At 46.8% G+C, this 27,706-nt stretch overlaps 1 protein-coding gene across 11 annotated transcripts in view; it reads right to left on the minus strand.

Annotated features, from left to right (window-relative positions):
- Positions 1–8,468: 8,468 nt before the first annotated feature.
- LIMCH1 (LIM and calponin homology domains 1) overlaps positions 8,469–27,706 on the minus strand; it is a 171,386-nt gene continuing 152,148 nt past the window's right edge. For all 11 annotated transcript variants that reach the window (XM_081332433.1, XM_081332432.1, XM_081332441.1 and 8 more), the window contains 7 exons: positions 27,334–27,470; positions 23,884–23,993; positions 22,586–22,709; positions 16,680–16,757; positions 15,500–15,608; positions 12,896–12,998; positions 8,469–12,007 (listed from right to left, as the gene is read on the minus strand). In XM_081332433.1, the coding sequence (XP_081188559.1) occupies positions 11,982–12,007; positions 12,896–12,998; positions 15,500–15,608; positions 16,680–16,757; positions 22,586–22,709; positions 23,884–23,993; positions 27,334–27,470 (687 nt within the window). In that variant the 3' untranslated portion in view covers positions 8,469–11,981. The remainder of the gene's footprint in view (positions 12,008–12,895; positions 12,999–15,499; positions 15,609–16,679; positions 16,758–22,585; positions 22,710–23,883; positions 23,994–27,333; positions 27,471–27,706) is intronic.

Genomic DNA, 27,706 nt, shown 5'->3' on the forward strand with positions numbered 1-27,706 from the left:
AAGGTCTGACCTATTTTCAAGCGGAAGATTAGATCTTAGAGGTAACTGGGTTAGTGAGTTGTACTTAAAACTAAAAATGTAGCCTCTGAGGGTTTTTCTGAAGCTTGAGAGAGACCCTTGTTCCACTTTCAGTTTTAAACCCATTAGCTAATGAATGTACTTTTTAAAAACAAATAAACAGACAAGCAAGACAGCGTTGGGAACAATTCTATAGGCCCCCGCAGGACCGAATTGCACAATTCTGTGATGTGAACTTAAAAAAAAAAGAACCTCTTTAATTAATGATGTTTGTTCCCTAAAAGTGGGTTTAGGAAAAGAGGCAGATTAGAAGGGGCATTTGTGGGGGGTTTTTTTGAGGACAGAGAAGTACTCTGATCCAGCGTCCTGACAAATGAGAAATATCCTGGCTTTTTTTAAATGGATCCAAGAAGAATCTCTTTACATATTCAAATGAAATTAGCTCATCTCTTTTTAACTGCAAATGTCCCCAAATTTGGCTCAGACACCCTTGGGAAGGTTGAAAGTCAAACAGTTCATTCTTGTGCTCACAATGAACAATGTAGGGCATTCACCGCATCCTATGAAGCAGGGAACTAACATCCCATGGTGATTTATAGCAGGGATATTCAACCTTGGCCACTTTAAAGCCTGTGGACTTCAACTCCCAGAATTCCTCAACCAACCATGGTGGCTGAAGAATTCTGGGAGTTGAAGTCCACAGGTGGTGATTCATAGTAGGAGGTCTCCAACCCTGGCCACTTTAAGCCCTGTGGACTTCAGCTCCCAGAATTCCTCAACCAACCATGGTGGCTGAAGAATTCTGGGAGTTGAAGTCCACACGTGGTGATTCATAGTGTAGGAGGTCTCCAACCTTGGCCACTTTAAGGCCTGTGGACTTGCAACTCCCAGAATTCCTCAACCAACCATGGTGGCTGAAGAATTCTGGGAGTTGAAGTCCACAGGTGGTGATTCATAGTAGGAGGTCTCCAACCTTGGCCACTTTAAGGCCTGTGGACTTGCAACTCCCAGAATTCCTCAACCAACCATGGTGGCTGAAGAATTCTGGGAGTTGAAGTCCACAGGTGGTGATTCATAGTAGGAGGTCTCCAACCTTGGCCACTTTAAGACCTGTGGACTTCAGCTCCCAGAATTCCTCAACCAACCATGGTGGCTGAAGAATTCTGGGAGTTGAAGTCCACACGTGGTGATTCATAGTAGGAGGTCTCCAACCTTGGCCACTTTAAGGCCTGTGGACTTGCAACTCCCAGAATTCCTCAACCAACCACGGTGGCTGAGGAATTCTGGGAGTTGACATCCACAGGTCTTAAAGTGGCCGAGGTTGGAGACTCTTGCTCTATCTATAGAGTGCCTAAGCCCTGAAGAAACAGCCAACTACGGTGGGACTTTTCTATGACCTGCGCAGTTCCGTAGCGCTCAAGGGCCCACATGCAGCCATTAAGCACACGGCATAGAAAATCCCATGACGGGTGAACGAACAGCTTTTGAACCCTTTCTGTCTCCTTCAAAGAACACTAAAGTGAATTGGCCTGGGCCATTAAGCAGAAGAAATCTTGTTATTAAACAAACACACATCCGTGCCCTTTTTCCACCAGAGTTTCTTGCAAGCCTACCAAAACGGTGTATTTAATAGACAGAGAGCTGTTTACACAAAGCGCGCCAACTCTTGTGTCGCAAATGGTCTACAGCCCAGTGTGGTTCCTTTCCGGTTAATGGATTGTGTTTGTTCCCAAGATTGCGATGACATTGTCCATGCCGTTTTTTTGTGTTTTTTTTAGCCCGCCCTGATGGAAGGTTTTTAAAAACTCTTTTCTTTTCAAAGGCACAAAACCCGAAGAGATTTAAGTTTCGTCGACCGGTATGCTTTTAAAAGATCATTTCTGTGTCTTTCAACCACCGTGTTACGTGACTCAATTGTATAGTGTTAATATCGATACAAACCTGTCTATTCTGATTAGACGTATAAATAACGTTTTCTCTCCTTGTAGTCTTAATGGTGTGTCTTTATGGAAAATATGAGGTTTTGATGAGTTACTTTTCTCTCTCTTTTTTTTTTGCATTTTAGATTGGCCTCATCCACCGGTATCGGTGGCCCCGGGGCGCATTTTTCTGATTTTCCTTTTTTTATTTTTATTTTTATTTTCCAGATCCCTTTGTGAGCGTTAACTGTCATAAATTATGTTTCAGGAACTCCGGATTTATTTATATGTGGTTTAAAATGAATGCTTCTATTTAAAAGGGGAAATATTTCTACATGTGCATATAGTTTTACAAGAGTGTACCATTAACTTGATTGTTGATAATAAAAAGGAAAAAGAAATACGAGACCATAGCGTTCTCTGGGTCTAATTTACTTCACTCCTGAAAACCTCTGTTTCTTCTTCTTTTTTTTACCTGACGAAACAGATAAATCACCGTCGGGGGGGTGGGAACGGTGGCTGGCATTTTGCCTTTTTTTCGGAGCAGAAACTTCCCCTCCCTAAGCCAGACGGTTGTTAAGGGAATCGTGTCTGGTTTTAAGACCCCTTTTTCGTTATGGCCGTCGAGCAAATCATTGCAGTCGTTAAGCGAATTGTCCGTGCTTACCAGAAGCCAGCTGGGATGGTCGTGAATTTGAAGCCTGGGTTCAAATTCTGATCCTGTGGCTATGGGAACGTGCTAACAGTTGCAAGCGCAAGGATCATCCGTAAGCTTCTCTCTCTTTCTCTCTTCGTTTTTTCTCCCAGTGTCATCATCACAACTTCGAACAGTCACTAAACTAATGCTTGTAAGGGGAGAACCACTCGCCTGTGGATTTTTCTCTTTGAGGGGACAAGGTCACGTGGGAACGCTCCACCCTCGTTCCTCGGGTGGGTAACTCCTTTCCAGCAACGATGTTTAGGCTCCCGGCCCACAAAAACGCTGTCTCTGAATTGGCACTCCGGGGAAAAAAAAACAAAACCCCACAATGTTTTCATTTTTAGGGACACGTCAGCAAATCCCTGCCAGCCAACATCCTTCCAAAAGCATCCATTCAGGTCAGCATTATCTTGAAAAAGCTTCTGCCTTCTGGCGCCGTGTAGACGGAGACTAGGCTTTGCCTTTACGCAGGTAGAAGACGCTGCCCCAAAGGTGCTTTTTCGAAAGGCGACCGGACTTGTGTTTTTTCCCCGGAAGAGGTTTCGCTTCTCATCCGGAGAAGCTTCCTCAGTTCTCACGGCTAACGGGAAGTGAAAGCAAGAAGCCTCTCCGGATGAGAAGCGAAACCTCTTCCGGGGGAAAAACACAAGTCCGGTCGCCTTTCGAAAAAGCACCTTCGGGGCAGCCGTGTCCGGATAACTGAGAACCCCCCCCCACAGACATTCAGAAGATGCTACCCTTCTTGTTTTAGTTTTTTTTAGTAACCCGAAATAAATGTGTCAACCAGCATTGCAGGTCAGATAACCCGGAATTTCCAGCACACTGGACCTCATCCCAACCAACTAAAGTTTCGTTAGGGATATGGATAATTAGTTTGAGAACATGTGCAGCTCAGGGTTGAACTGTGGGGTCCTGGGTGCTCTCTGAGCTGGGTGGTTTTCTTGCAGACGTTTCATGACCCAACTAGATAACATCATCAGTGTTGGAAGGGAGTGGGATTTGTGAGGAGGAGGAGGAGGAGGAGGAGGAGGAGGTGGTAAAGGAAGGGACTCTGGGGTCCTTGGTGCTCTCTGAGCTTGGTTGTTTTCTTGCAGACATTTCATGACCCAACTAGGTAACATCATCAGTGCTAGAAGGGAGGAGGAGGAGGAGGAGGAGGAGGAGGAGGAGGAGGAGGAGGAGGAGGAGGAAGTAAAGGAAGGGACTGTGGGGTCCTTGGTGCTCTCTGAGCTTGGTTGTTTTCTTGCAGACATTTCATGACCCAACTAGGTAACTTCATCAATGCTAGGAATGAGGGGGGAGGAGGAGGAGGAGGAGGAGGAGGAGGAGGAGGAGGAGGAGGAGGAGGAGAACTGTGGGGTCCTGGGTGCTCTCTGAGCTGGGTGGTTTTCTCGCAGACATTTCATTACCCAACTAGATAACATCATCAGTGTTGGAAGGGAGTGGGATTTGTGAGGAGGAGGAGGAGGAGAACTGTGGCATCCTTGGTGCTCCCTGAACTAGGTGGATTTCTTGCAGACGTTTCATGACCCAACTAGGGTAACATCATCAGTGCAAGATAACAGAACAACAAAGTTGGGAAGGACCGTGGAGGCCAACGCAGCCACACAGGCAACACCCACACAAGCACTCGAAGACTGGTATTTACTGCTCACTACTCCACTCTTCTCTAGTTTTGCTATAATTTACCACAGGTCCTACTCCTGCTCTTCCACTGCTATTTCTCGGGAGTCCCACTGCTGGAGAACAGTACCTCTACTAGCCTTCCTTGCCTTTAGAAATCAAAAGACTCTGGCAATGACATTTTTCTTCTTCTGGAAGAGCGCCCGGGATCTCCTAACGTAGGGGTGTCAAACTCAATTTCATTGAGGGCCGCATCAGCATTGCGGTTGCCCTCAGGGGGCCGGGTGGGTATGGCCAGGGTGGGCGTGGCCTACTGGGTGGGCGTGGCCAGCTCTACATCGTTGGCATCAAGGGTGCCTATGGGGGCCTGGGCAGGAGTGGGACAGATCTGGGGGTCTCTGGCAGGAGGAGGGTCTCTGGGCCAGGGCCAAGGCAGAGGGGGCCATTCCCTCACTGCTTCCAGGATGGCTTCGTGGGCCACATGAAACCACTTCGCGGGCCGGATCCGGCCCCCGGGCCTTGTGTTTGACATGTCTATCCTAACGTATCTTGGAAAGACACCATCGAAGCACACACCACACACCACGTTGCGTGTTTACAAGGGGTGGAAAGAAGGACACCCACCCTTTAATTTTACCACGAAATGTTTCATTGTCGGATTATTCATGGTCGACATCAGGCTGGGTGGCTTCCTGAGATATAGTTCCACAGAATCAGTGCAGGAGAAACCACCCGTGATTTATCTATGTAATTACACTATTATTATTATTTTTTTAAAAAAATAACTTGTGAGCAAGTTTTTCGTTTACCGGTTTAAGTTTCCCAGCGGAAACCGAACAGACATTCTTGTTAATGTAGTGTATAGACTTGGAATAAAATCCAACATCCATCATCTCATCAAAATTCAATTAAAAAGCCAGACCAGTGTCCAAGGGGAAGGAGCCAATTTTTCCTCGCTGGAAGTCCAAGCGCTCTGAGCATCACGAAAAATCATTAATGGATTTTGTATTCTGTGAGCAAATTCAGGAAAGAATAAGCAGTTTGCGACTTCTAATTTCATGTTGCATTAGAAGCTCGAGCATCCACAGTCTTAATGGTCACTAATTTAATGCATGCTGTCAACGCCTTTCTGCAAGAGCGCTCATCTCTTTAATGCAGCTTTAAAGTATCCGAATCAGAATGGAGCTGGAAGGGACCTTGGAGGTCTTCTAGTCCAGCCCCCCGCTTAAGCAGGAGACCCTATACCATCTCAGACAAGTGACTGTCCAGCCTCTTCTTAAAAATCTCCAGTGATGGAGCGCCCGCGATTTCTGGTGGCAAGCTGTTCCACTGATTAATTGTTCTCACTGTCAGGAAGTTTCTCCTTAATTCCAGGTTGCTTCTGTCCTTGGTTAGTTTCCAACCATTGTTTTTCATCCTGCCCTCTGGTGCTTTGGAGAATAATGTGACACCCCCCCCTGCCTTGGGGCAGCCCCTCAAATACTGGAACACTGCTATCACGTCTTCCCTATTTCTTCTTTTCTTTAGACTAGCCAAACCCAACTCCCATAGCCGTTCTTCGTATGTTTTAGTCTCCAGGCCTTGGATCATCTTAGTTGCTCTTCTCTGAACTTTTTCCAAACTCTCAACATCTTTTTTGTGATAAGGTGACCAAAATTGGCTGCAGTATTCGAAGTGTGGCCTCCCTAGGGTTTGATAAAGCAGTATGAATACTTCAAGTGATCTTGATTCTATGCCTCTGTTTACACAACCCAGGATCGCATTAGCTTTTTTGGCTGCTGCTGCACACGGCTGGCTCATGGTTAGGGTTAGGGTTAACCCATTTCACGTTGTCCTGCTTCCGCATCCTTTCTTTATTGATTCTATTCCACCGTCTCTTCGGCATTAGTGCAACTCTTGCTCTGTGGCGAGATGGCTGCGGCAAATTGTCAGAGACCCAGAAGGGACCTCAGAGGTCTCGTAGTCCCCCCCCTGGCCGTTAAGCAAATCTGGGTCCTGCCACTGACTTGGGCATGTTGGAAGAGCGAGGGTGCTACAACCTCCGTAAATGCTGGTTACCAAGTGCCCAAATTCTGATCCAGGGGGATGCTGTTGAAGATCGTGAGAGCAAAGACACGGTCATACGTCAATGTAACTTTGAACAGTCCCTAAAGAAATGGTTCTAACTTGAGGACCGTTTGTACGAGCACGGGGGATACCGAACTGACAGATGTGAGTTAGCACGTTGTAGGTCTCAGCCCTGAGAACTTAAAAGGAAGACGCTCGTGGTTGACTCCACACGTTCCCTCGTGCAAATTGCTGAGCTTCAGCACCTGGACAGCTCCTAAAATGCCAAGGCATCGTATATACAGGTAATCCCGGAGTTACTGCCACAATTGAGCCCCAAATTTATGTTGCTAAGTGAAGCTTACATTGTTAAGTGAGCTTGCCCCATTTTATGATTTCTCTTGCCACCCTTGTTAAGCAAATCACGGCATTTATTAAATTAGCAATGTGGTTCTCCCCACTGATTTTGCTTGCCAGCTCACACAAGGTGATCCCAGTGACCCTGGGACATTGCAACCGTCGCAAGTAGGAACCACTTGCCCGGCATCTGAATTTTGATTGCGTGACCTCGGGGACGCTGCCTTTTCCCCCCGCCAGCGCTCTTGTAACTTTGAGCGGTCGCCAAATGAACTGTTGTAAGTTGAGGACTACTTGTAGTCCTCCAACTGCAAAGGTCTACGACAGGACTTCAATTGGTTGAAGGTTCGAATCCCAGGGAGCGGTGTTTCTTCACCTTGACAGCTCTCAAGCTGGATGGACTCCAATGCCCAGAATTCCCCACTCAACACAGAGGCTCTGCGTCTAAGGATTTCCAGGCTGAAACTGATTATCTGGCTCCCTCTGGTGGTCAAGATAAGTACCGACCAAGCTCTATGAAGAACAATCCAATGGACTGGAATGTTGAGGAAGGAAGGAGATATTGATGGAGGCTATGAAAATACTACTAGTACTACTACTACTACTACTGATGATGATAATGTTGGAAGGGACTTTGAAGGTTATCTATTCCAACCCCCTGCTCAGGCAGGAAACCCTGTATCATTTCAGACAAATGGCTGTCCAGTCTCTTCTTAAAGACTTCCAGTGTTGGAGCATTCACTGCTTCTGGAGGCAGGTTGTTCCACTGGTTAATTGTTCTCACTGTCATGAAGTTTCTCCTTAGTTCCAGGTTGCTTCTCTCCTTGACTAGTTTCCATCCGCTGCTTCTTGTCCTGCATTCAGGCACTTTGGAGAACAGCTTGACTGCCTCTTCTTTGGGGCAGCCCCTGAGATACTGGAAGGCTGCTATCATGTCCCCCCTAGTCCTTCTCTTCATTAAACTAGACATACCCAATTCCAGCAACCATTCCTTATATGTGTGTGTGTACGTACATACATACATACATACATACATACATACAGAATTTCGGAATCACAACAGTTCATTTAGTAACAACAACAACAACGAGTTGGAAGGGGCCTTGGAGGTCTTCCAGTCCAACCCCTGGAAACCCTGGACAAAAGGCTGTGCAGTCTCTTGTCCAATGACTGTTCAAAGTTACACAGGCACTGAAAAAAGTGGCTTATGACCACTTATCACACTTACAACTGTTGTAGAATTCCCCGTGGTCCCATAATCAAAATTCAAATGCTCGGCATCTGACTCCTATTTATGACTGTTTCAGCATCCTGGGCTCACCTGATCACCTTTTTGCGTCCTTCTGACCATCAGAGTTAATGGGGAAGCCAGATTCACTTAACAACCGTCTTACTAATTTAAGAACTGCCGTGATTCACTTAACAGCCGTGGCAAGGAAGGTGAGAGCCTGGGGCCAAAATCATTTAACAAGTGTCTCTCTTAGCCACGGAAATATTTCGGCTCAGTTGTGGCCATAGGCCGAGGGCTACTGTAGTTGGAAATGTCAGCAAAGAGATTTATTACCTTTGAAATCCGGATTATGTAAAACTTCAGAAATTCATCCTAGCACCTTAGAGAGCGCCAAGGATCCCATAACACGTAATGTAAGTGTACAAAATAATACATAAAATAAAAATATGATTATTTATCTGGACTGTGAGGGAGATGGGCAGTTCCTAAATTGGATAAATAAAGACGTTTAAAAATATCCCTGCACTGCATTACTTCCAAAAGCCACAAAAAAACCCTCCAAACACCGGCCGTTTTAATCAATGTTTATTTATAAATGTAACATTTACTATAAAAGCAGTTGCATTTTAGACAAGTTTCTTACTTCCCGGAGCGTTTTAGAATAAATATCATGAACAGAGATTAGTGTAATAATTGGTATTTGAGCCTTTGGTGATCTTGTCTGCAATTGAAGCCCCCTTTCTGGTTTACCAATCTTCAGCCATATCAACAATTTTATATTGGGTACAGAATTAGTTCTAAGTAACAAGAATAAAGGATCACTACAAAGTGCTGAGAATGAAGCAGATATAAAAATAATTGTGACACGGTTATGTCTGCCATCTAAAAAAGAAATGTAAAGCTACATACAGTTTTTGGAACCCTTAAAAAAACCCATTACATTTATAATATTGCCATGTCGACTGTGAATCACTCTTTAAAACACGTATTTAATATTTCAACTCGCTAGAGTAAATGGTTACTTTTTTCCCCTCTTGACGCTGCTCTTAATCTTCACACACACACACACACACCCAAAAATTAACTGAAATAACATGAGTCGCATTTACATCAGAGTCAGAAGAAGTGGGGGGCCTGAAGAGCGAGTGATCTTCTTATAATAATGAAAAATTAAAAAAGATGAGGAAGACCAGAGTGTTTTAATCTATGCTGGTGATTAATCAGATATTATGGAGAAATGGAAGTCTCTGTAAAAGAGAATATCGGACTGTTGGGGGTCCTGGGTGCCCTCTGAGTTTGGTTGGTTTCCTTGCAGACGTTTCATGACCCAACGAGGTCACATCATCAGTGGTAGACGCTATAGTAGATACCTGCGTCAAATCCCACTCCCATCTGTCACTGATGATGTGACCTCGTTGGGTCGTGAAACGTCTGCAAGGAAACCACCCAGCTCAGAGAGCATCAAGGACCCCACAAACAGAAGCCTGGATTCATAAGTGGTCAATTCAGATTTTGTTAACATGCAAAGCTGGCTGGCCCTATCTTGCAATACTATATTCATATCAGCGTTTCCATTTCCACTTTCTTTTATTTGAAAGGCATGAAAAAGTCAGCTGACCTGCAAACGCAGGTCATTGATTATTCTGCTCCTAATGAACACAGGCATGGCTTCTTTTCTTCAGGAATTTGAGAAGAGATCCCAAGTTTGCTAACGGGATGGTTTCTGAGCCCGCCTCAGAGGCAAAAGAACGCCGAAGTCTTTGTAACTTTGCCCAATTTTTTTTTAAACAGATCATGTTCAAGAACCCAGAGTTCTCTTTTGCTCTCTACAGACGTGCTAATCTGTACGTTTCCCAAAGAGCTCAAACACACCCAACTCTTGCGGTGGGTTGTGCCAAGTTGTGCACGTCCACAAAAAAAGCCCACGGTGATCAAAGACCTTCAGCCAAAACCTCTTCCTACCTTCTGTCCTGGAAACAAGAGGGTGGTTCCACACACACACACACACACACGCGCAAACCCCAAAATTGCAAGTAGAGCTTTTTCTTTCTTAATTGTGAGGCTGTCTCGCCACAAGAGATGTGGCAAAAATACACACCAATCCACAATATAACCCAAAGTACACCACTGGTGGTGGTGGGTGGTGGGTGGTGTGGGACTAGAAATTCCCTTACCACCATCTGTGCAATGTCAAAATATGTACTGATTACAATTAATTTGTATCCCACATTCCCAAGTTAAAAATTCCTCCCAAAGGTGACTTATGAGCAATATAAACCATTGTAAACAAAAAAAAAACATCCTTGTTAGCTGGACACAAAAATGTCTTTTTTACAAAGCAGGTGGTAACCGTGGTTGTGGTAACAATAGCAATAGCACTTAGACTTATCTACCGCTTCACAGTGCTTTACAGCCCTCTCTAAGCAGTTTACAGAGTCAGCATTATTGGCCCCCAACAATCTGGGTCCTCACTTTGTCCACCTCGGAAGGATGGAAAGCTGAGTCAACCTTGAGTTGGATCGAACTACCAGCGGTGGGCAGAATTAGCCTGCAATGCTGCATTCTTGGCCTCTCCCCAAACTGTGGTGCTCTCACTAGAAGATCTTGATGGTGGATGCCAAGAATTGTCCACACACGGCATCCCCTGAAGAGAAATTCCCATATTCCTCTTCCTGTTGTCTTTTGTCCTTCGAGTAATTTAAACGAGTATATCACAGCTGTTGCACCCTTCCAACTAAACGTTGAGTAGCTTTTGATGGTCACACAGCGTCCATGTGACGATGGAAGCAGATGGGCAAAGCAGAGAGGACTATTTTCCACGGGAAATCTGGGTCGAAGTGTTAACGCAAAGTCCAGAACTGAAAATAATTCTGCCCTATACTTCTATCTAGACCAAAACCACCTTTGCAAGAACGTTGGCCAAAGATGGTGAGCTAGATGCGCCCAAAAATCTCACCGCTAGAAGAAGGCCTGAAAGACCAAGTTGGGGATGGATCCACCGACTACGTGGTTGCTAAGGGTCAACACCGACTCTGCTTTGGATTTATCATTATTATCATCCTGTTAAGGGTTTCTATTCAGATGGATTTAGGATTTATTACAAGGGGGGGCATTTTACACCTTCAGCACTTTCCCGGAGAGCAGATGGAGATCTCTTCAAGTTATTCCCTACCATGTTAAACTGGCGACCCCAGAATTTCAATTTCACGGTTCCTGAGATTCTCACATCATTTTAGAATTGCTGCAAAGGGGCACCGTGATATTCTTTATTTTCCCGGTTTAAGAAAAAAAACAAAAAACAGTGAGTTTGTCTTAATTTAAACCCGAAAGGTTTAGCAAAGGTGGGCTGAAAAACAGGTGCCCCACCCCCCCGTTAAGATACTTGGACAACCGCCGAATGTTTTGTATGATTGGTTTTGTGAACATGCCAGCATTATAGGTAGGTGATCTGTTATTCTAAGAAGCCTGTTTTTCGCTTTTCAAAGACTGCATGACTGAAGGTGCGATAATTTATTGAGAGAATCCCTTACGCCCCACCGAAGAAAAAGGATTCAGAATTGCAATGGGTTTTATCAAATGTGCCTGTATAAAAAAGGTTACCTTTAGTAATAAACGGAAAAGTTGATTTCTGCGATGCTGCTCAACCTCCTCCCGTCAACGCAAAGTGAATAGATTGGCATGTTAGAGAACGTCTACAAAAGTTTGCGTTAACAATTTCTCCGCTTCTAGGAAAATTAAAACGGAAGGGACACACATATCGCACATTTCGTTCCTTTCAAAATATCGGATTTGAAAAACCAAGCGTGACCGATAATTTGGGAAGCGGCTTTGCCGGCAGGGGAAAAGTGCTAGAACCTGCAGCCAACCGGCTTCATACGTGTAACGTGAGTGAATCTGGGAAATCAAAAGATGTACGGTATGAGGAAAAAGGCCTTTGAGCCTTTCGGCCTAGCTTAAAGAGGGAGAGACCAAGAGCCACCGAGTCTGTGGATTTGAGCTCTTGCAAGCAATTGTGCTGAACGGCCTCCTGGACACCAAGGATGACGTCCCTCCTTGGAGAACACCTTACGTGCAACTCAGATCCAGGTCACAAAGTGGTTGGCTGACCAGCAGCTACATTTGGGGGGAGAGAGAGCAAGGAGGAGAGAGAGAGAGAGAGAGAGAGAGAGAGAGAGAGAGAGAGAGAGGAGGAAAGAGGGAGAGAGAGAGATAGAGAGAGAGAAAGAAGAGAGAAAGGGAGAGAGAGAGTGAGGGAGAGAGAGGAGAGAAAGAAGGAGAGAAGGAGAAAGAGAGAGAGAGGAGAGAGAAAAGGCAAGGGGGAGAAAGAAAGAGAGAGAAGGAAAGGAAAAGGGGAGAGGGAGAGGGAAAGAGAGAGAGAAGGGGAGAGAGAAAGAGACAAAGAGAGAGAGAAGGGGGAGAGAGAGAAGAGAAAGGGAGAAAGGAGAGAAGAGGGAGAAAGACAGAGAAGGAGAGAGACAGAAGGGGAGAGAGAAAGAGGAAGAGAGAAGGAGAGAGAGAAGGGGAGAGAGAGAAGGAAGAGAGGGAGAAAGGAGAGAAGGGGAGAGGGAGAGAGAAAGAGAGAGAAGGAGAGAGAAGGGGAGAGAGAGAGAAGGGGAGAGAGAGAAGGGGAGAGAGAGAAAAAAAGAAAGGAAGAAAGGAGAGAGGGGGAGAAAGACAGAGAAGGAGAGAGAGAGAAGGGGAGAGAGAAAGAGAAAGAGAGAAGGAGAGAGAGGGAGAGAAGGAGAGAAAGGGAGAGAGAGAGAAGAGGAGGGGGGAGAGAGATATTTATTCGTATCATAAACAATGCTACAAACTGAAATATAATTAACCTAAAAGCAAGATGACACCCTCCCCACAAAGGAACAACAGGCAACCACATGTTTTTTCGCTTCCAGAAGAAATAACTTTGCAAACACGATGCAAACATTTTTTCCCCCAGGATGGAGATGTGTGGAGAGAGAGAGAAAAAAGAGAGCCCTAAGTACAGGTATAGACACTTACTTCTGGATTTGTTGTAACAATCGCTGCAGGTCAGAAGGCCATTTTTGATCCGGACATCCGTTCCAGTTGCCGCATCCCCAAGTTGTCCCTTGCAAATTCCACACTATTGATTGACAAAGAAGGACGCATATTTTTTATTTATTTAGCTCTCATTAACTGCAATTCTAATTAGCCGCAGATCTGCTTAACTGCCCTGGTGCCATAACCCTTCTTCGTTATGACCTTGGACAAGGCTGCTAATTTTTCCCCCCAGTCTATTATCTACTAGATCAGGGCTCCCCAATCCCTGGGCCGTGGCCCATTCGGAACCAGGCCGTGCGAGTGGCGAGCAAGCATGCATGCTTAGGGGATCGCAGGCCCATTTCAGGTGCCGGCGTCCACAGACCTGTTCTGTCCCAACCTACGTGAGTCCTTGTTATGCTCACAAGGAGAAACCGCCTCTTCCAACAAGCAGGCAGAAGGCAAGAAAAACCAACCCGTTTTATTCTCACAGACCTGAGTCAATGTCCAAGGCAAACAAACACAGTCCACAGAAACTTGATCCACAACACGAACGGTTGCTTTCGGCAACCGGCACCTCCCACACCTCCCCTTTTATTATGCAGCCAAGGCGTGGCTTTCCTAATGCCTTCTCCTTTGCCTTTGGAGCCACCCCATTGCATTCCTCTTGTTGTGATTCAGCGTCAGCCTGTGGTTTCGGCAGCTGAGTCGGACGATTCTGAAGAGGAGGAGGAGGAGGAGGGGTTTGGAGAGCCTTTGGAGTCAGAGGGAGGCTCTGATGCACTGCAGGACTCTCAGCCTGGCCCCTCCCATCTTGTTCCTCCTCAGACTCAGCTGTGTGAGCACGAGGGATTGGAAGAAGACGATCCACAGCTGGCTCTGTTCAGGGACGCTAGGAGCAGGAGGAAATCTAGCAGAACTGAGCAGAGGAAAGCAATGAGGCAACTCGGGAGAAGGCAATGAGAAGCCATGCCTTGGGACTGCTGTTTAAAAGGGGAATTGTGGGAGGTGCTGGTTGCTGAAGGCAACCGTTTGAAGAGCTTTTGCTAAAGTCCTGGTCTGTTATTGTTTAACTCTTGTTTAAACCTTTTTGGTTTAAGTCTTGTTTGAACTTTTAGTTTAACTTTTGTAAATAAATTTGGTTGGGTTAGTTCCAGCCTGTTGTTTATAAAAAGGGGTTGTCCCTGACATTCAAACAGGGCCGGTCGTAGGCTGGAACAGAACACCTCTGTCCTACTCGCTTCTCTTGCTGGCGCTTTCGTGCATCCTGAATATTTCCCAGCTGTGCTTCATCACTCCCCAACTCAGACTCCCAGCACAGCTGTGTCTCAGCCTGAGCGCGAGTAGAGGGGCTGGGCTCCTTGTCCTACTGTAAGACTTGGGGCTCCTTGGAGCCTTCCTCTGACTCTGATGTCGCTCCAGGCCCCTCATCCTCCTCATCTGATTCCTCAGACTCAGCTGCCGGATCCACTGGCTGGCGAGGAATCACAACAAGCCCCACTCACATGAGCAGTGTGCACATGCGCCCACTGCTAACACAAATGAAACCAAATGGAACCATTCCCTCTCCCCCCCGCCAGACCACCAATCCGGAAAGCTTGGGAAACGCTGTTCTAGATTCCATCATAGGAATGAAATTCCAGAATTGTACAGAGTAAGGAAAATGACCTGGAGGGACATCGGTCAGTTTTTAACCAGGAAATTAGTAAATCAATCGGCAAAATGTAACGAACGTCCCCGGGGTTTTATGAGCTTGTAACAAGCTGGAGTAAAATGACCTCAATCTCTGTGCGCATAATAAAAAGGATCAATCAAAGCCGATCCCAAGTTTTTGCAGCTTTTCCACAGTCCAACAGTTGGAGAACGGTTGGGATCAGCGAGAAAGAAGAGGCAAGCTGATTCATAAATTATGAAGAGCCGTCCAGAGCATTGACGGAAGTCAACCCAAGGGCTCTGTATCGCTACCTAGAATCTAATCTACCGTAAATGTTTGTCCCCCAAATTAAGGACATCTGCTCATCTTCACTATGAGAAGACCTCTAGGTGGGCTAAGCTTTGGTCAGGAAGAGCAAAGATGTGTTCTGTACCAGCCTGCTACCGGCCCTGCAGCAAAAGCAGGGACAAACCCTTTTACAATAAGGCAAGAGGCTGGAATACGCCTGCCAAATTTATTGCTACAAAAACAAACGGAACAAGATACGAACCAAGAAACAGGAGCTTTAAGAAACATAAACCATCCGAGCGGTTGTCTTCAGCAAACCAGCCCTCCCACACATTCCCCTTAAATACAGTTCAGGGCGTGGCTTCTCTCTGCCTCCTTCCGAGGTGCCCCATTGCCTTCCTCTGCTTGCTCCTACTTGACTGCCTCCTGCGTCGGGCGTCCTTGAACAGGGCCAGCTGTGGGTCATCTTCATCCATGCTGTCAGGCTCACACAGCTGGGTCTCCACCAGGTGGGAGGGGCCTGGCTGAGGGCTCTGCGGAGCCTCAAAGCCATCATCAGCAAGCTCTTCAACACCCCCTCCTCCTCCTCTGAGTCGTCCGACCCAACTGCCGAACCCACAGGCTGACCCTGAATCACAACAAGATGATCAAGAGACACCTACCCTGAAGCACTGAATATGGAAATAAAGACTGAGCGTTTCAATGATCATGGCGGCGCCTTTTCCAAGGGGGTGTCCACAGCTGGAGCAGAGCTTTTTCCCACTGATGGACCTGAAAGGATAAAAACGGGGTTGACGTCTTTCCAGATCACTGAGGACAATCCAGGAACCCACCTTCCTAAAGGCAAGCTCAAGCTATCTCCCTGAACAGAGCGGCTGAGCCTCCCACAAAGGGCCTAGGACAACTCGCCACGGCCAACTGACCACGGCTAAACCGGCTGCAGGACAACCCACCCTGGCCAACTCACCATGAGATGACTCGTTGCGGGACAAGAGTTACACTAATTAAGTTACGCTAGTTAAGAAGAAACTAGAGAATCACTTGTCTGAGATGGTATAGGTTCTCCTGCCTGAGCGGGGGGCTGGACTAGAAGACCTCCAAGGCCCCTTCCAGCTCTATTCTATTCCATTCCATTCCATTCCATTCCATTCCATTCCATTCCATTCCATTCTATTCTATCTTTCTCTAACCTATCCTATCCTATCCTATCCTATCCTATCCTATCCTATCCTATCCTATCCTATCCTATCCTACTCTAAATATCAAAGAAATGGTGTAATAGAATCATTAAAGGAAGGAGGCCAAAAGAGGAACAACCAAAATAATTTTGAAAAGAAATTGAATTCTTGAATTCTCCCAAGGTGAGCTGGCCGTGTCAAGCCGTCCCATTCCACCAACGAGGCCCCTGTGGAGGAATGTACGAAAATGGTGGTGTTTCAACATCAGGGCTGCAATTTCTTCTGAACTTTTCTTCCGCCACAGGTGTGACTGCGGGAATGTTGGCTAGTTGTGAAAAAAAATCAGCTGATAAATGTGCCGTCCATTATGGCCAATCGTTCTCGGGATTAACTTCTGCCTTTTACGTGTTGGGCTGGTAACTATGGCCACACTTCCCCATCCTTTTGCATTTAAGATTTTGCTTGTAAGTATAGTTCAACTGCTGGTTTAGTCCTGTCCTTCTCAAGCTGTCTTCGCGTTCCGGGAGTAAACCCGAGTATAAAGGTTGCAAATAAAATAAGCACAGCTCTGTACACCAAAGGTCCACAACCGCATGAATTAAACTTTGGGCTGAGTTTTTAAGTCTTTAATTGGCTTGTAAAATGTCTTGGGGGTCCTTGATACCTGTTAGATGGCTGGCTTTGAATGGCAGGAGAACATGGTGATGATGGCCCCGATCTGGAGCTGCCTTGGGAAGCTGCCCTGGAATAGAAAACAAGAAATAAATTCTAATAAAGCTTTATTAATTTATGTAGAAAGTGTATATAGCCGCCTACTCCCCTCCAGCGGCTCTAGGCAGCTTACAACCAATACAAACACAGTATAAATAAAATAAATTTAAAAAAACGATAACACCCCCCCCGGCAACAATACACAGTCAACTAAGCCATTGGATGGGCTCCATTCCATTCTGGGCTCCCCAGGGCCGCTGGCAGAACCAGGTCTTCAGGGCCTTACGAGAGAGTGTCGAAGTGGGGGACCAATTTAATTTCTGGAGGGATGATCTTCCAAGGAGAGGAAGCCACCATGGAGAAGAACCTGTTTCTGGGTCCCGCCAGATGGACCTCCTTAAGAGGGGGGACACTTAACATCCTCTGACTCCCTGCTCTAGTGGGTCAGGCGTCAACGCTGCTGCTAACCTCGGATGTTTTTGCATTGACAACGGATGGAAATGTAGCCCAGTGGTCCCTTGAAAGATTTATGTTTCCCGTGACACCAGTTGTGACTCTGGTTGGTGCCATTGGATTTGTGGACCTAAAAGAATTAGATAACTTGGAAGACCCCAATGACTGCAGAATTGGCCATGATAAACTTTTTCGAAGGACAGAGCAGCGGAGGATTTGGCCACCTAGTAGTTCAGACTTTGATGATGTACTATATTATTTTATCCCTGCCTTGGACTGTTCTCTATTGCCATTCACATATCGGCCCCAAAGGATTCAGAGTTCCCTGGGTACTGGCCACAGTGAGAGGGTGGCCTGAACTTACATCTGCTGCCCCTAGAGGTGAGAGCTCTAGGGGACATGCTGTACCCAGGATGGATATTTCGGACTATTCCCCCCTGGTATAGGCTTTCCAACTGTCGTGAGAGGGCGGTGGTTGGCCTATCTTGGGGGACACCCAGCTGAGTGGCAGTGGCTGGGTGGAGGCTCGGGACATCTACTTGCTCTCTGTTTGGTTCCTCCTTAAATCAATTGATTATGGACTGCCTATATCTGGACTGCTTTATGCCTTGTTTGAGGTACTCCTCTACAGACTTGCTCGCCCTCAGGGGTGCTCCCCCCTCCTGGAGGCGGCCCGCCTTTCCGGCCGAGTATAATCTCGAGGAAGGTCCCATTTATTGGGATCCTGAGAGATGGCCGGGCACGGTTACGGACCTCCGACGTAGACCCAACAGGAGGTCTTTGATTTGTTTTTTGTCAAAATTTTTTTGGGGGTTAGGGAGGAGGGAGGGTTCTTTTCTTGGTTGTTTGGACGAGGGGGGCAGTCCATCTACCGTTGTTCAGGCTAGTGCTGAGGCTGATCGCGATGGGGAGGAGCGGGGGTTGGCTGCTTCTGGGGCTCCAGGGCCAGTCGTGGGATTGCCTATTCCCACGACGATAGGGAATGGCAGCAGGTGTAGGAACAGAGGGCCGTATCGGTCTCAGGGAAGGCCTCTCCGCTGCTTACAAGCGGTGAGGCACTCCGACCCTCTGGTTCCGCCCCGAGGTCCCGGGAGTGAGGATGTGCAGCCTCCTGAGCTCCGGCTGGTGTATTTGAATGCCAGGTCGGTCGTTAATAAGGCTCCTCTCGTTCGAGACTTGGTCGAGGGTGAGCAGGCTGACCTGGCTTGCATCTCGGAGACCTGGTTGGGCCCAGAGGGCGGTGTTCCTCTGGTTGATCTTTGCCCACCAGGTTTCCGGGTGCTGCACCGGCCTCGGGCTCAGGGTAGGGGTGGGGGAGTGGCTGTTGTTGCGAGGGAGACCTTTTGTCCGCGGGAGGCCACCGTTCCCCAGACAGTCGGGTGTGAGTCTCTCTTTTTGAGATGCGGCCCTGGTGCGCAGTTGGGCTTGCTGCTGGTGTACCTTTCGCCTAGTCACGCAGCAGCAGCCCTGCCTGAGCTGCTTGATGTCCTCTCGGGGCTGGTGGTTGAGTTCCCGAAACTTATAGTTTTGGGGGACTTCAACCTACCATCGCTGGGAGGATCATCTGAGTTAGCTCGGGAGTTCATGGCTTCCATGGCGGCCATGGACCTGACGCAAGTAATTACGGGACCGACTCATGAAGGAGGCCACACCCTTGACCTTGTTTTCTTGTCTGGACGGTGGTTAGATGATCTTGGTGGGGGCTCTCCAATTATTATGCCCCTGTCATGGACCGATCATCATCTCCTGCGGCTGGTCTTCCGTTTTGCCACCCCCCGCCGTGGGTGTTTGGAACCACTCAAATGGTACCGCCCCAGACGCTTAATGGATCCCCAAAGGTTCCAGGCGGCGCTGGGGTCCCCACCTGCCTCCCTCACTCACAGCTCGGCCGAGACCCTAGTGGAGGCCTGGGAAAGGACGGCCACTGAGGCCCTTGACCGAGTTGTACCCTTGCGGCCCCTGACCCGGTGCAGATCCCGTCGGGCTCCATGGTTTTCTGCGGAGCTCCGGGAGATGAAGCGTCGGAGACGGGGCCTAGAGAGCGGTTGGAGGTCCACCCGATCTGAACCCGACCGATTGCGACTAAGAGCCTATATTAGGTCTTATCTCGCTGCAATTAGGGAGGCGAGGTCTAACCACTTCGCCACCCTTATTGCGTCCGCAGATAACCGCCCGGCCGCCCTGTTTAGGGTGACTCGCTCCCTCCTAAATCAGGAGGTGAGGGAGGATCCCTTGCAGGGACGTGCCGAGGAGTTTAACCAACATCTGTCGGACAAAATCGCTCGGATTCGGACCGGTTTGGACTCTGACTGGGCAGAGTCTGACGATCAGGACACGGGTGGTCTTGTCGATACCATCTGGGAGGAGTTTGATTCTGTAACTCCGGAGGAAGTGGACAGGATCATGGGGAGGCTGAGCGCCACCACATGTTTACTGGACCCGTGCCCTTCCTGGCTGGTTTATGCAGCCCGGGAGAGGACACGCAGCTGGTTCCAGGCAGTTATATCGGCCTCTTTGAGTGAGGGTATCTTCCCCGCCGTCTTGAAGGAGGCGGTGGTGAGGCCTCTCCTCAAGAAGCCTGTCCTGGACCCGGCTGTATTGAACAACTTTCGTCCTGTCTCCAACCTTCGCTTTCTTGCGAAGGTTGTTGAGAGTGTGGTGGCGCATCAGCTCCCTTTGGTCCTGGATGAAGCGGATTATCTAGACCCGTACCAATCGGGTTTCAGGCCCGGGTACAGCACGGAGACGGCATTGGTCGCGCTGGTGAATGATCTCTGGAGGGCTCGGGACAGGGGGCATTCCTCTGTCCTAGTCCTATTAGACCTCTCGGCGGCTTTCGATACCATCGACCATGGTATCTTGCTGCGGCGTCTCAGGGGATTGGGAGTGGGAGGCACAGTTTTACAGTGGTTCTCCTCCTATCTCTTGGGACGTTCGCAGTCGGTGTTGGCAGGGGGGCAGAGGTCGACCGCGAGGTCTCTTATTTGTGGAGTTCCTCAGGGGTCGGTCCTCTCGCCTCTCCTGTTCAACATCTACATGAAGCCGCTGGGTGAGATCATTCGTGGCTTTGGAGTTGGGTATCATCAGTACGCTGATGATACCCAACTTTTCCTTTCGACCCCAAACCACCCCAGTGATGCCCTCAACGTGATGTCCCGTTGCCTGGAGGCGGTTCGGGTCTGGATGGGGAGGAACAGACTCCAACTCAACCCCGACAAGACTGAGTGGCTTTGCATACCTTCGTCCCGGGTTTATTCGGACATTCCACCTCTAGTTATGGGGGGTGAACTATTACCCCCCGTAGATAGGGCTCGCAACTTGGGGGTCCTCCTAGATTCACGGCTCACTTTGGAAGACCATATAGGAGCCGTGACTAGGGGGGCCTTCGCACAGGTTCGCCTGGTGCGTCAGTTGCGGCCCTATCTTAGCCGGGACGATTTATGCACGGTCACTCATGCGCTCGTGTCCTCTCGTCTGGACTACTGCAACGCTCTCTACATGGGGCTGCCCTTGAGGACTACTCGGAAGCTCCAACTGGTACAGAATGCAGCCGCGAGAGTGGTGTTGGGAGCCTCCCGATACTCCCACGTTACGCCTCTGCTCCGTGAGCTGCATTGGTTGCCAGTTGTCTTCCGGGTGAGATTCAAGGTACTGGTAACGGTATTTAAAGCACTCCATGGCATGGGGCCGGAGTACCTCAGGGAACATCTGCTGCCGGCATCAAGCTCCCTGCGCCCTGTGCGTTCCCACAGAGAGGGCCTCCTCAGGGTGCCACCGATCAGAGAATGCCGATTGGTGGCCCCCAGGGGGAGATCCTTCTCTGTGGGCGCTCCGGAGCTGTGGAATCAGCTACCGGTTGAGCTCCGGATGGCGCCCGATCTTCGCTCCTTTCGTCGCGATCTCAAGACATTTCTGTTTGTACAAGCCGGCCTAGCCTGAGGGGGAGTGTTGGGGTTATTTTATTTTTCGTTTTTTAACTTTTCTGGGGGTTTTTAGTGTTGTATTTATATTGTTTTTAACTAGGGCAATTTGTTTAATCTTATTTTAATGTTTGTATTCGCTATTTTATTCTGCCCTGTGAACCGCCCTGAGTCCTCAGGGAGAAGGGCGGTATATAAATGTTATTAAATTAAATTAAATTAAATCTTTTTCCCCGTTTGCTTTTAGAGTTAGATGATGCTGGGAGGCGGGGAGGGGGATGCGAATGAGAGTCCAGCTAGACATAACAACACTAAACTTAGCGTGAGAATCAAGGTTACTGAGCTCAGAGCTGATAAAAGAATTGGCGGGCTGGAGAGCTGGAGAGGAAGCTAACTGGGGAACGTGATTTATGATGGTCAATTGGAGGAGGGAATTGTGCTTTGATACTGGGTGCCCGGGGGAGGGAGAAATTCAGCTTTTGGCTTCGATTAGGTAAGTGTCGATATTCTGCTACTCGAATAAAAGATCCTTTGAGGCAAACCACGCCTCGGAGTTCTTTTGAAGAGTTTCATCTGTCGGAACCAGGACATCAGGTGGATGTAACTGGGAAATGATGGTGCTTCAAAATAACAGGGAGGGAGCCACCATGGTGAAGGCCCTCCGCTGGAGGAGGTTTTTAAGAAGAGACTGGACAGTCACTTGTCTGAGATGGGATAGGGTCTCCTGCTTGAGCAGGGGGATGGACTAGAAGACCTCCAGGGTCCCTTCCAGCTTCTATTCTATTCTATTCTATTCTATTCTATTCTATTCTATTCTATTCTATTCTATTCTATTCTATTCTATTCTATTCTATTCTATTCTATTCTATTCTACTCTACTCTACTCTATCCTACTCTACTCTATCCTATCCTACTCTACTCTATTCCTATTCCTATTCCTATTTCTATTATTTCTCCAAGGTGCCTTCCCTGCAAGCTCTATTCTGATTAAGATTAATTGCTCAGCACTTCCAACCATCCAAGCAGGAGTGGTACCACATTTCAACTCTGACAGTCCATCCAGAAGGATACCATGGCTGTTGGTATCAAACATTCTACAGAAATATCCAGAAAGACCATCCAAGTTGCAATCGGCTTGTCTCTTTCCCACCACAGGTGACCAAGTCAGATCCTATCCTATAGCCCCAGGGACGGAAATGGAACTCAAAGATCAAGTTTCCACGTAAGCAATGTTGGTTAGGGTTAAAGTTTACTAGCCCTCTTCTCCGATGTTTAATCTGTGTTCCTGAATTCTTGAAAAATAAATCAATAAGTAAACGAACAAGTTGGCGCTCTTCAGTTCCGCAGTCTCTCACCCGGTTTCTGGAGGAAGTTCCATCCAAGGTGTGCCATTTATGCAGACCATCCGCCCGATGTTCGTTCTGCTATAAATTAAATAGTTTATAAGCTATCGAGCATCACATCAAAATGCTCAAAATGCACTTGCCTCTTAACTTCTTTTGGGGAACTGCCCGCCAGGCCTAAATTATACCCCAACGGTGAATCCTTCTGTCTGCTGTCTGAAATGCCAGGGCTCTTCTCTGCTGCCAGCGGTTGGTTCCACGGCACATCTGCAAGGGGAGGATTTTACGTTAGGGAACGAGAGGCACAGAACTGTTCATAAGGAAAGCAAGTCTGAACTCTACATAGTTGAGGAGGAGGATGGGAGAGAAAAACGGGTGAGAACGAAAGGAAGGAAGGAAGGAAGGAAGGAAGGAAGGAAGGAAGGAAGGAAGGAAGGAGATAAGGATGAAAGGGAAAGAAGAAGGAAGAGGAGGAGAGGGAGAAGAAGGATGGGAGAGAGAGACAGAGAGAAACAGGGAAAGAAAGAAAGAAGAGAAGGATGAAAGGGAAAGAAGAAGGAAGAGGAGGAGAGGGAGAAGAAGGATGGGAGAGAGAGAGAGACAGAGAGAAACAGGGAAAGAAAGAAAGAAGGATGAAAGGGAAAGAAGGAAGAGGAGGAGGAGAGAGAATGAAGAAGGATGGGAGAGAGAGAGACAGAGAGAAACAGAGAGAAAGAAAGAAAGGAAGGAAGGAAGGAAGGAAGGAAGGAAGGAAGGAAGGAAGAATATAAGGATGAAAGGGAAAGAAAAAGGAAGTGGAGGAGGAGAGGGAATGAAGAAGGATGGGAGAGAGACAGAGACAGAGAAACAGAAAGAAAGAAAGAAAGAAAGAAAGAAAGAAAGAAAGAAAGAAAGAAAGAAAGAAAAAGAAAGAAAGAAAGAAAAAGAAAGAAAGAAAGAAAGAAAGAAAGAAAGAAAGAAGAAAGGAAGGAAGGAAGGAAGGAAGGAAGGAAGGAAGGAAGGAAGGAAGGAAGGAAGGAGGAGGATGGGCAGGATAAGGGAAAAGGAAAGAAGGAGAAGGAGGAGGAGGAGGCCTTTTCAAATTGTGCAGAATTGAACTATTTTGTCTTTGAAGGGTAGAAACAGACCTATCGCTAAGACCAAGCTGAGAATATTCAGTGAGAACTGGGCGCAAGGACAGCAAGATGAAACACAAAAGAAGTGATTTTTTTAAGAAACAAACAAAAAAAACCCACACACACACACGCTAGCACATTTCAGATACTCTACTTAATTTACTGCTGACCTTTCGACGTTTCGTCTGCCTTTTACAGCTCTAGAAGTAGGTTCAACTTGGTACATTATGCAACACCAGTGAGGAGAAAGCAAGATAAGTGACTGAAAAGCCGAAAATGTGATATTTTTTTCCCAAAAGCGAAGGCTTTGCAAAGCCACCACCCACCTGGAGATAACGGCAAAGACATTTTGTTGGGTGATCTGCCTTCTGGGGTAGGAACCTGATCTGTTTGTCTCCATTTCAAGCCTTCTACATATTCTTCCTTATTCACACTGCTGAAAAAACGGAAAATATATTGTACAATGGCGGGGGGGGGGGAAAAACACAGTTAATCCTCGGCTTACAACTGTTCATTTAGCCACCGTTTGAAGCTACAATGGCCCTTTATCTTCAAAGTGACTGGTGAGCATTTTCCCCACTTACAACCCATCGTAGCATCCCCCGCAATCGTGGGATCCAAATTCAGACCCTTGGCAACTGACTCCTACTTAGGACGGTCGCAGCAGCGTCCCACGGTCACGTGATCCGTTTTTGCGACCTTCCGACAACCAAGCTCAACGGGGGAAGCCGGATCCACTGAACAACTGGGTTACTAACGTTAACACACCTGCAGGGATTCGCTCAACAACTGTGGCAAGGAAGGTCATAAAATGGGGGCAAGCTCACGTAACAACTGCATGGATTCAAAAATGGAAATTTTGGGCTCATAAGTCAAGGACTACCTATAGGGTTAGGGTTAGGTCACCATGAACTCATAGAGCAAAATGGACATTGCCAACAAACTCGCAGTGCTTGGGTATGGTTAGGAGGGCGCTGACTTTTCTAGGCTGCCCTATCTGTGTTTCCTGGTAAAATACATGGGAAAATCCCATTGGAGGGAAATTCCACTTAGGGTTAGGTCACCATGAACTCATAGAGCAAAATGGACATGGCCAACAAACTCGGAGTGCTTGGGTATGGTTAGGAGGGCACTGACTTTTCTAGGCTGCCCTATCTGTGTTTCCTGGTAAAATACATGGGAAAATCCCATTGGAGGGAAATTCCACTTAGGGTTAGGTCACCATGAACTCATAGAGCAAAATGGACATGGCCAACAAACTCGGAGTGCTTGGGTATGGTTAGGAGGGCACTGACTTTTCTAGGCTGCCCTATCTGTGTTTCCTGGTAAAATACATGGGAAAATCCCATTGGAGGAAAATTCCACTTAGGGTTAGGTCACCATGAACTCAGAGAGCAAAATGGACATTGCCAACAAATTCGGAGTGCTTGGGTATGGTTAGGAGGGAAGTGACTTTTCTGGCCTGCCCTATCTATGTTTCCTGGTAAAATACATGGGAAAATCCCATTGGAGGAAAATTCCACTTTGGGTTAGGGTTACGTCACAATGAACTCGGAAAGCAAAATGGACATGGCCAACAAATTCGGAGTGCTTGGGTATGGTTAGGAGGGCACTGACTTTTCTAGGCTGCCCTATCTACGTTTCCTGGTAAAATACATGGGAAAATCCCCTTGGAGGAAAATTCCACTTAGGGTTAGGTCACCATGAATTCATAGAACGAAATGGACATCGCCAACAAACTCGGAGTGCTTGGGTATGGTTAGGAGGGCGCTGACTTTTCTAGGCTGCCCTATCTATCCTTCCTGGTAAAATACATGGGAAAATCCCATTGGATGAAAATTCCACTTAGGGTTAGGGTTAGGTCACCATGAACTCATAGAGCAAAATGGACTTTGCCAACAAACTCGGAGTGCTTGGGTATGGCTAGGAGGACACTGACTTTTCTAGGCTGCCCTTTCTATGTTTCCTGGTAAAATACATGGGAAAATCCCATTGGAGGAAAATTCCACTTTGGGTTAGGGTTAGGTCACCATGAACTCAGAGAGCAAAATGGACATTGCCAACAAATTTGGAGTGCTTGGGTATGGTTAGGAGGGCACTGACTTTTCTGGCCTGCCCTATCTATGTTTCCTGGTAAAATACATGGGAAAATCCCATTGGAGGAAAATTCCACTTTGGGTTAGGGTTAGGTCACCATGAACTCATACAGCAAAATGGACATCGCCAAAAAACCTGGAGTGCTTGTGTATGGTTAGGAGGGCACTGACTTTTCTAGGCTGCCCTATCTATGTTTCCTGGTAAAATACATGGGAAAATCCCATTGGAGGAAAATTCCACTTAGGGTTAGGTCACCATGAACTCGGAGAGCAAAATGGACATCGCCAACAAATTCGGAGTGCTTGGGTATGGTTAGGAGGGCACTGACTTTTCTAGCCTGCCCTATCTATCCTTCCTGGTAAAATACATGGGAAAATCCCATAGGAGGAAAATTCCACTTAGGTTTAGGGTTAGGTCACCATGAACTCATGGAGCAAAATGGACATTGCCAACAAACTCGGAGTGCTTGGGTATGGTTAGGAGGGCGCTGACTTTTCTAGGCTGCCCTATCTAGGTTTCCTGGTAAAATACATGGGAAAATCCCATTCTGCTATAACTATATCATTATATTTTAATCTGCATTTTGCCAAAACTGCAGCCAGCAGGTATCTGAAGCAGCTTCAGTGCTACCTAATGTCTCCAAAGCTGAGTAGGTCTGGTGGTTAAATAGCAGCCTATTTTTCTAATTCAGTTAATAACAGTTTATACAAACCTGGCATGTTAGGTAGGTCCACACCCCACTGACAATTAATGACCAAAATAAATGTTAATAGCCTGTGGAAGATTAGATTCCTTGTTGGTAGTGAAGTAGAAAAATTGCAACATCTAAATAGGTCGTTTCTTTGATGAATGCAGAAGTATTTGTCTATTCCTAAAAAACACATACAGCTAGTCCTCAACTTACAACGGTCTGTTTTAGTGACCACTCCAAGTTTCAACGGCACTGAAAAAGCAACTTATGACCGTCTCCCACATTTATGACCTTTGCAGCATCCCCTTTGGTCACGTGATCAAAAATCGGACGCTTGGCAACTGACTCATATTTATGACCGTCGTAAGGTCCCCGGGCTCATGTGATCCGCTTTGGCGACCTTCGGACCATCAAAGTCATTAGGGAAGCCAGTTTCACTTAACAACCGTATGACTAAGAACTGCAGTGATTCACTGAACGGCCGGCGCAACAAAGGTGGTAAAATGGGGCAAAACTCAGTGAAACAAATTTTTCACTTAGCAACATACATTTTGGGGTCTGTTGTGGTTGTTAACTTGGGGACTGTCTGTATTCATGCAACTGTACGCTAAAAATCACCACAGATCCTGAAAAACTGATATAAGTCACTGCCTTTAGAATACGGAGAGAGAAATTTATAATATTAACCCTCAAATGCACAAGCACACACAATAATTCACATATCAACTAGTGAAAACACCGTTGCTGCTATGGTGGCTTCTCATAGGAAATTTATATTAATTTGATATTGATTTGAGGGCATCTGGTTCACGCGTGAAAGTCAGCAAGCAGCTAAAAAACGATTGTCTGAACACGCCTCCTTAGAGAAATTAGAAAGACAAACACAGGAGAGTTTTTGCTTCTGCCTTTCTCCATCTACTCCATCTCTCTTCCGATGGTTATTCTTCTCAGATATCTTCTTTATGAAATCTCTTTTGCTTTTATGCACCTCACAATCTCCTCCCGTGGTTGATATTCCTTGCATTTTGAAAAGGGCCCGCCGTCTTGTTCACGGAACAACGTCTCCAGTTTTGCCTCTTCGTTTGGCTTGTTCTCGTCTTCCGAGTAACTTAGGTCGATCAAATTCTGCCGAAACAAATATATCATATTATATACGTCGCTGCTTTAAGAATTGTATGTAATTTCTATATTCTATTCTATATTCTATATTCTATATTCTATATTCTATATTCTATATTCTATTCTATTGTATTCTATTCTATATTCTATATTCTATATTCTATATTCTATTCTATTCTATTCTATTCTATTCTATTCTATTCTATTCTATTCTATTCTATTCTATTCTATTCTATTCTATT

The sequence above is a fragment of the Vipera berus genome (genome assembly GCF_964194415.1).
Source record: "Vipera berus genome assembly, chromosome: 7".
Classification (NCBI taxonomy): Eukaryota; Metazoa; Chordata; class Lepidosauria; order Squamata; family Viperidae; genus Vipera; species Vipera berus.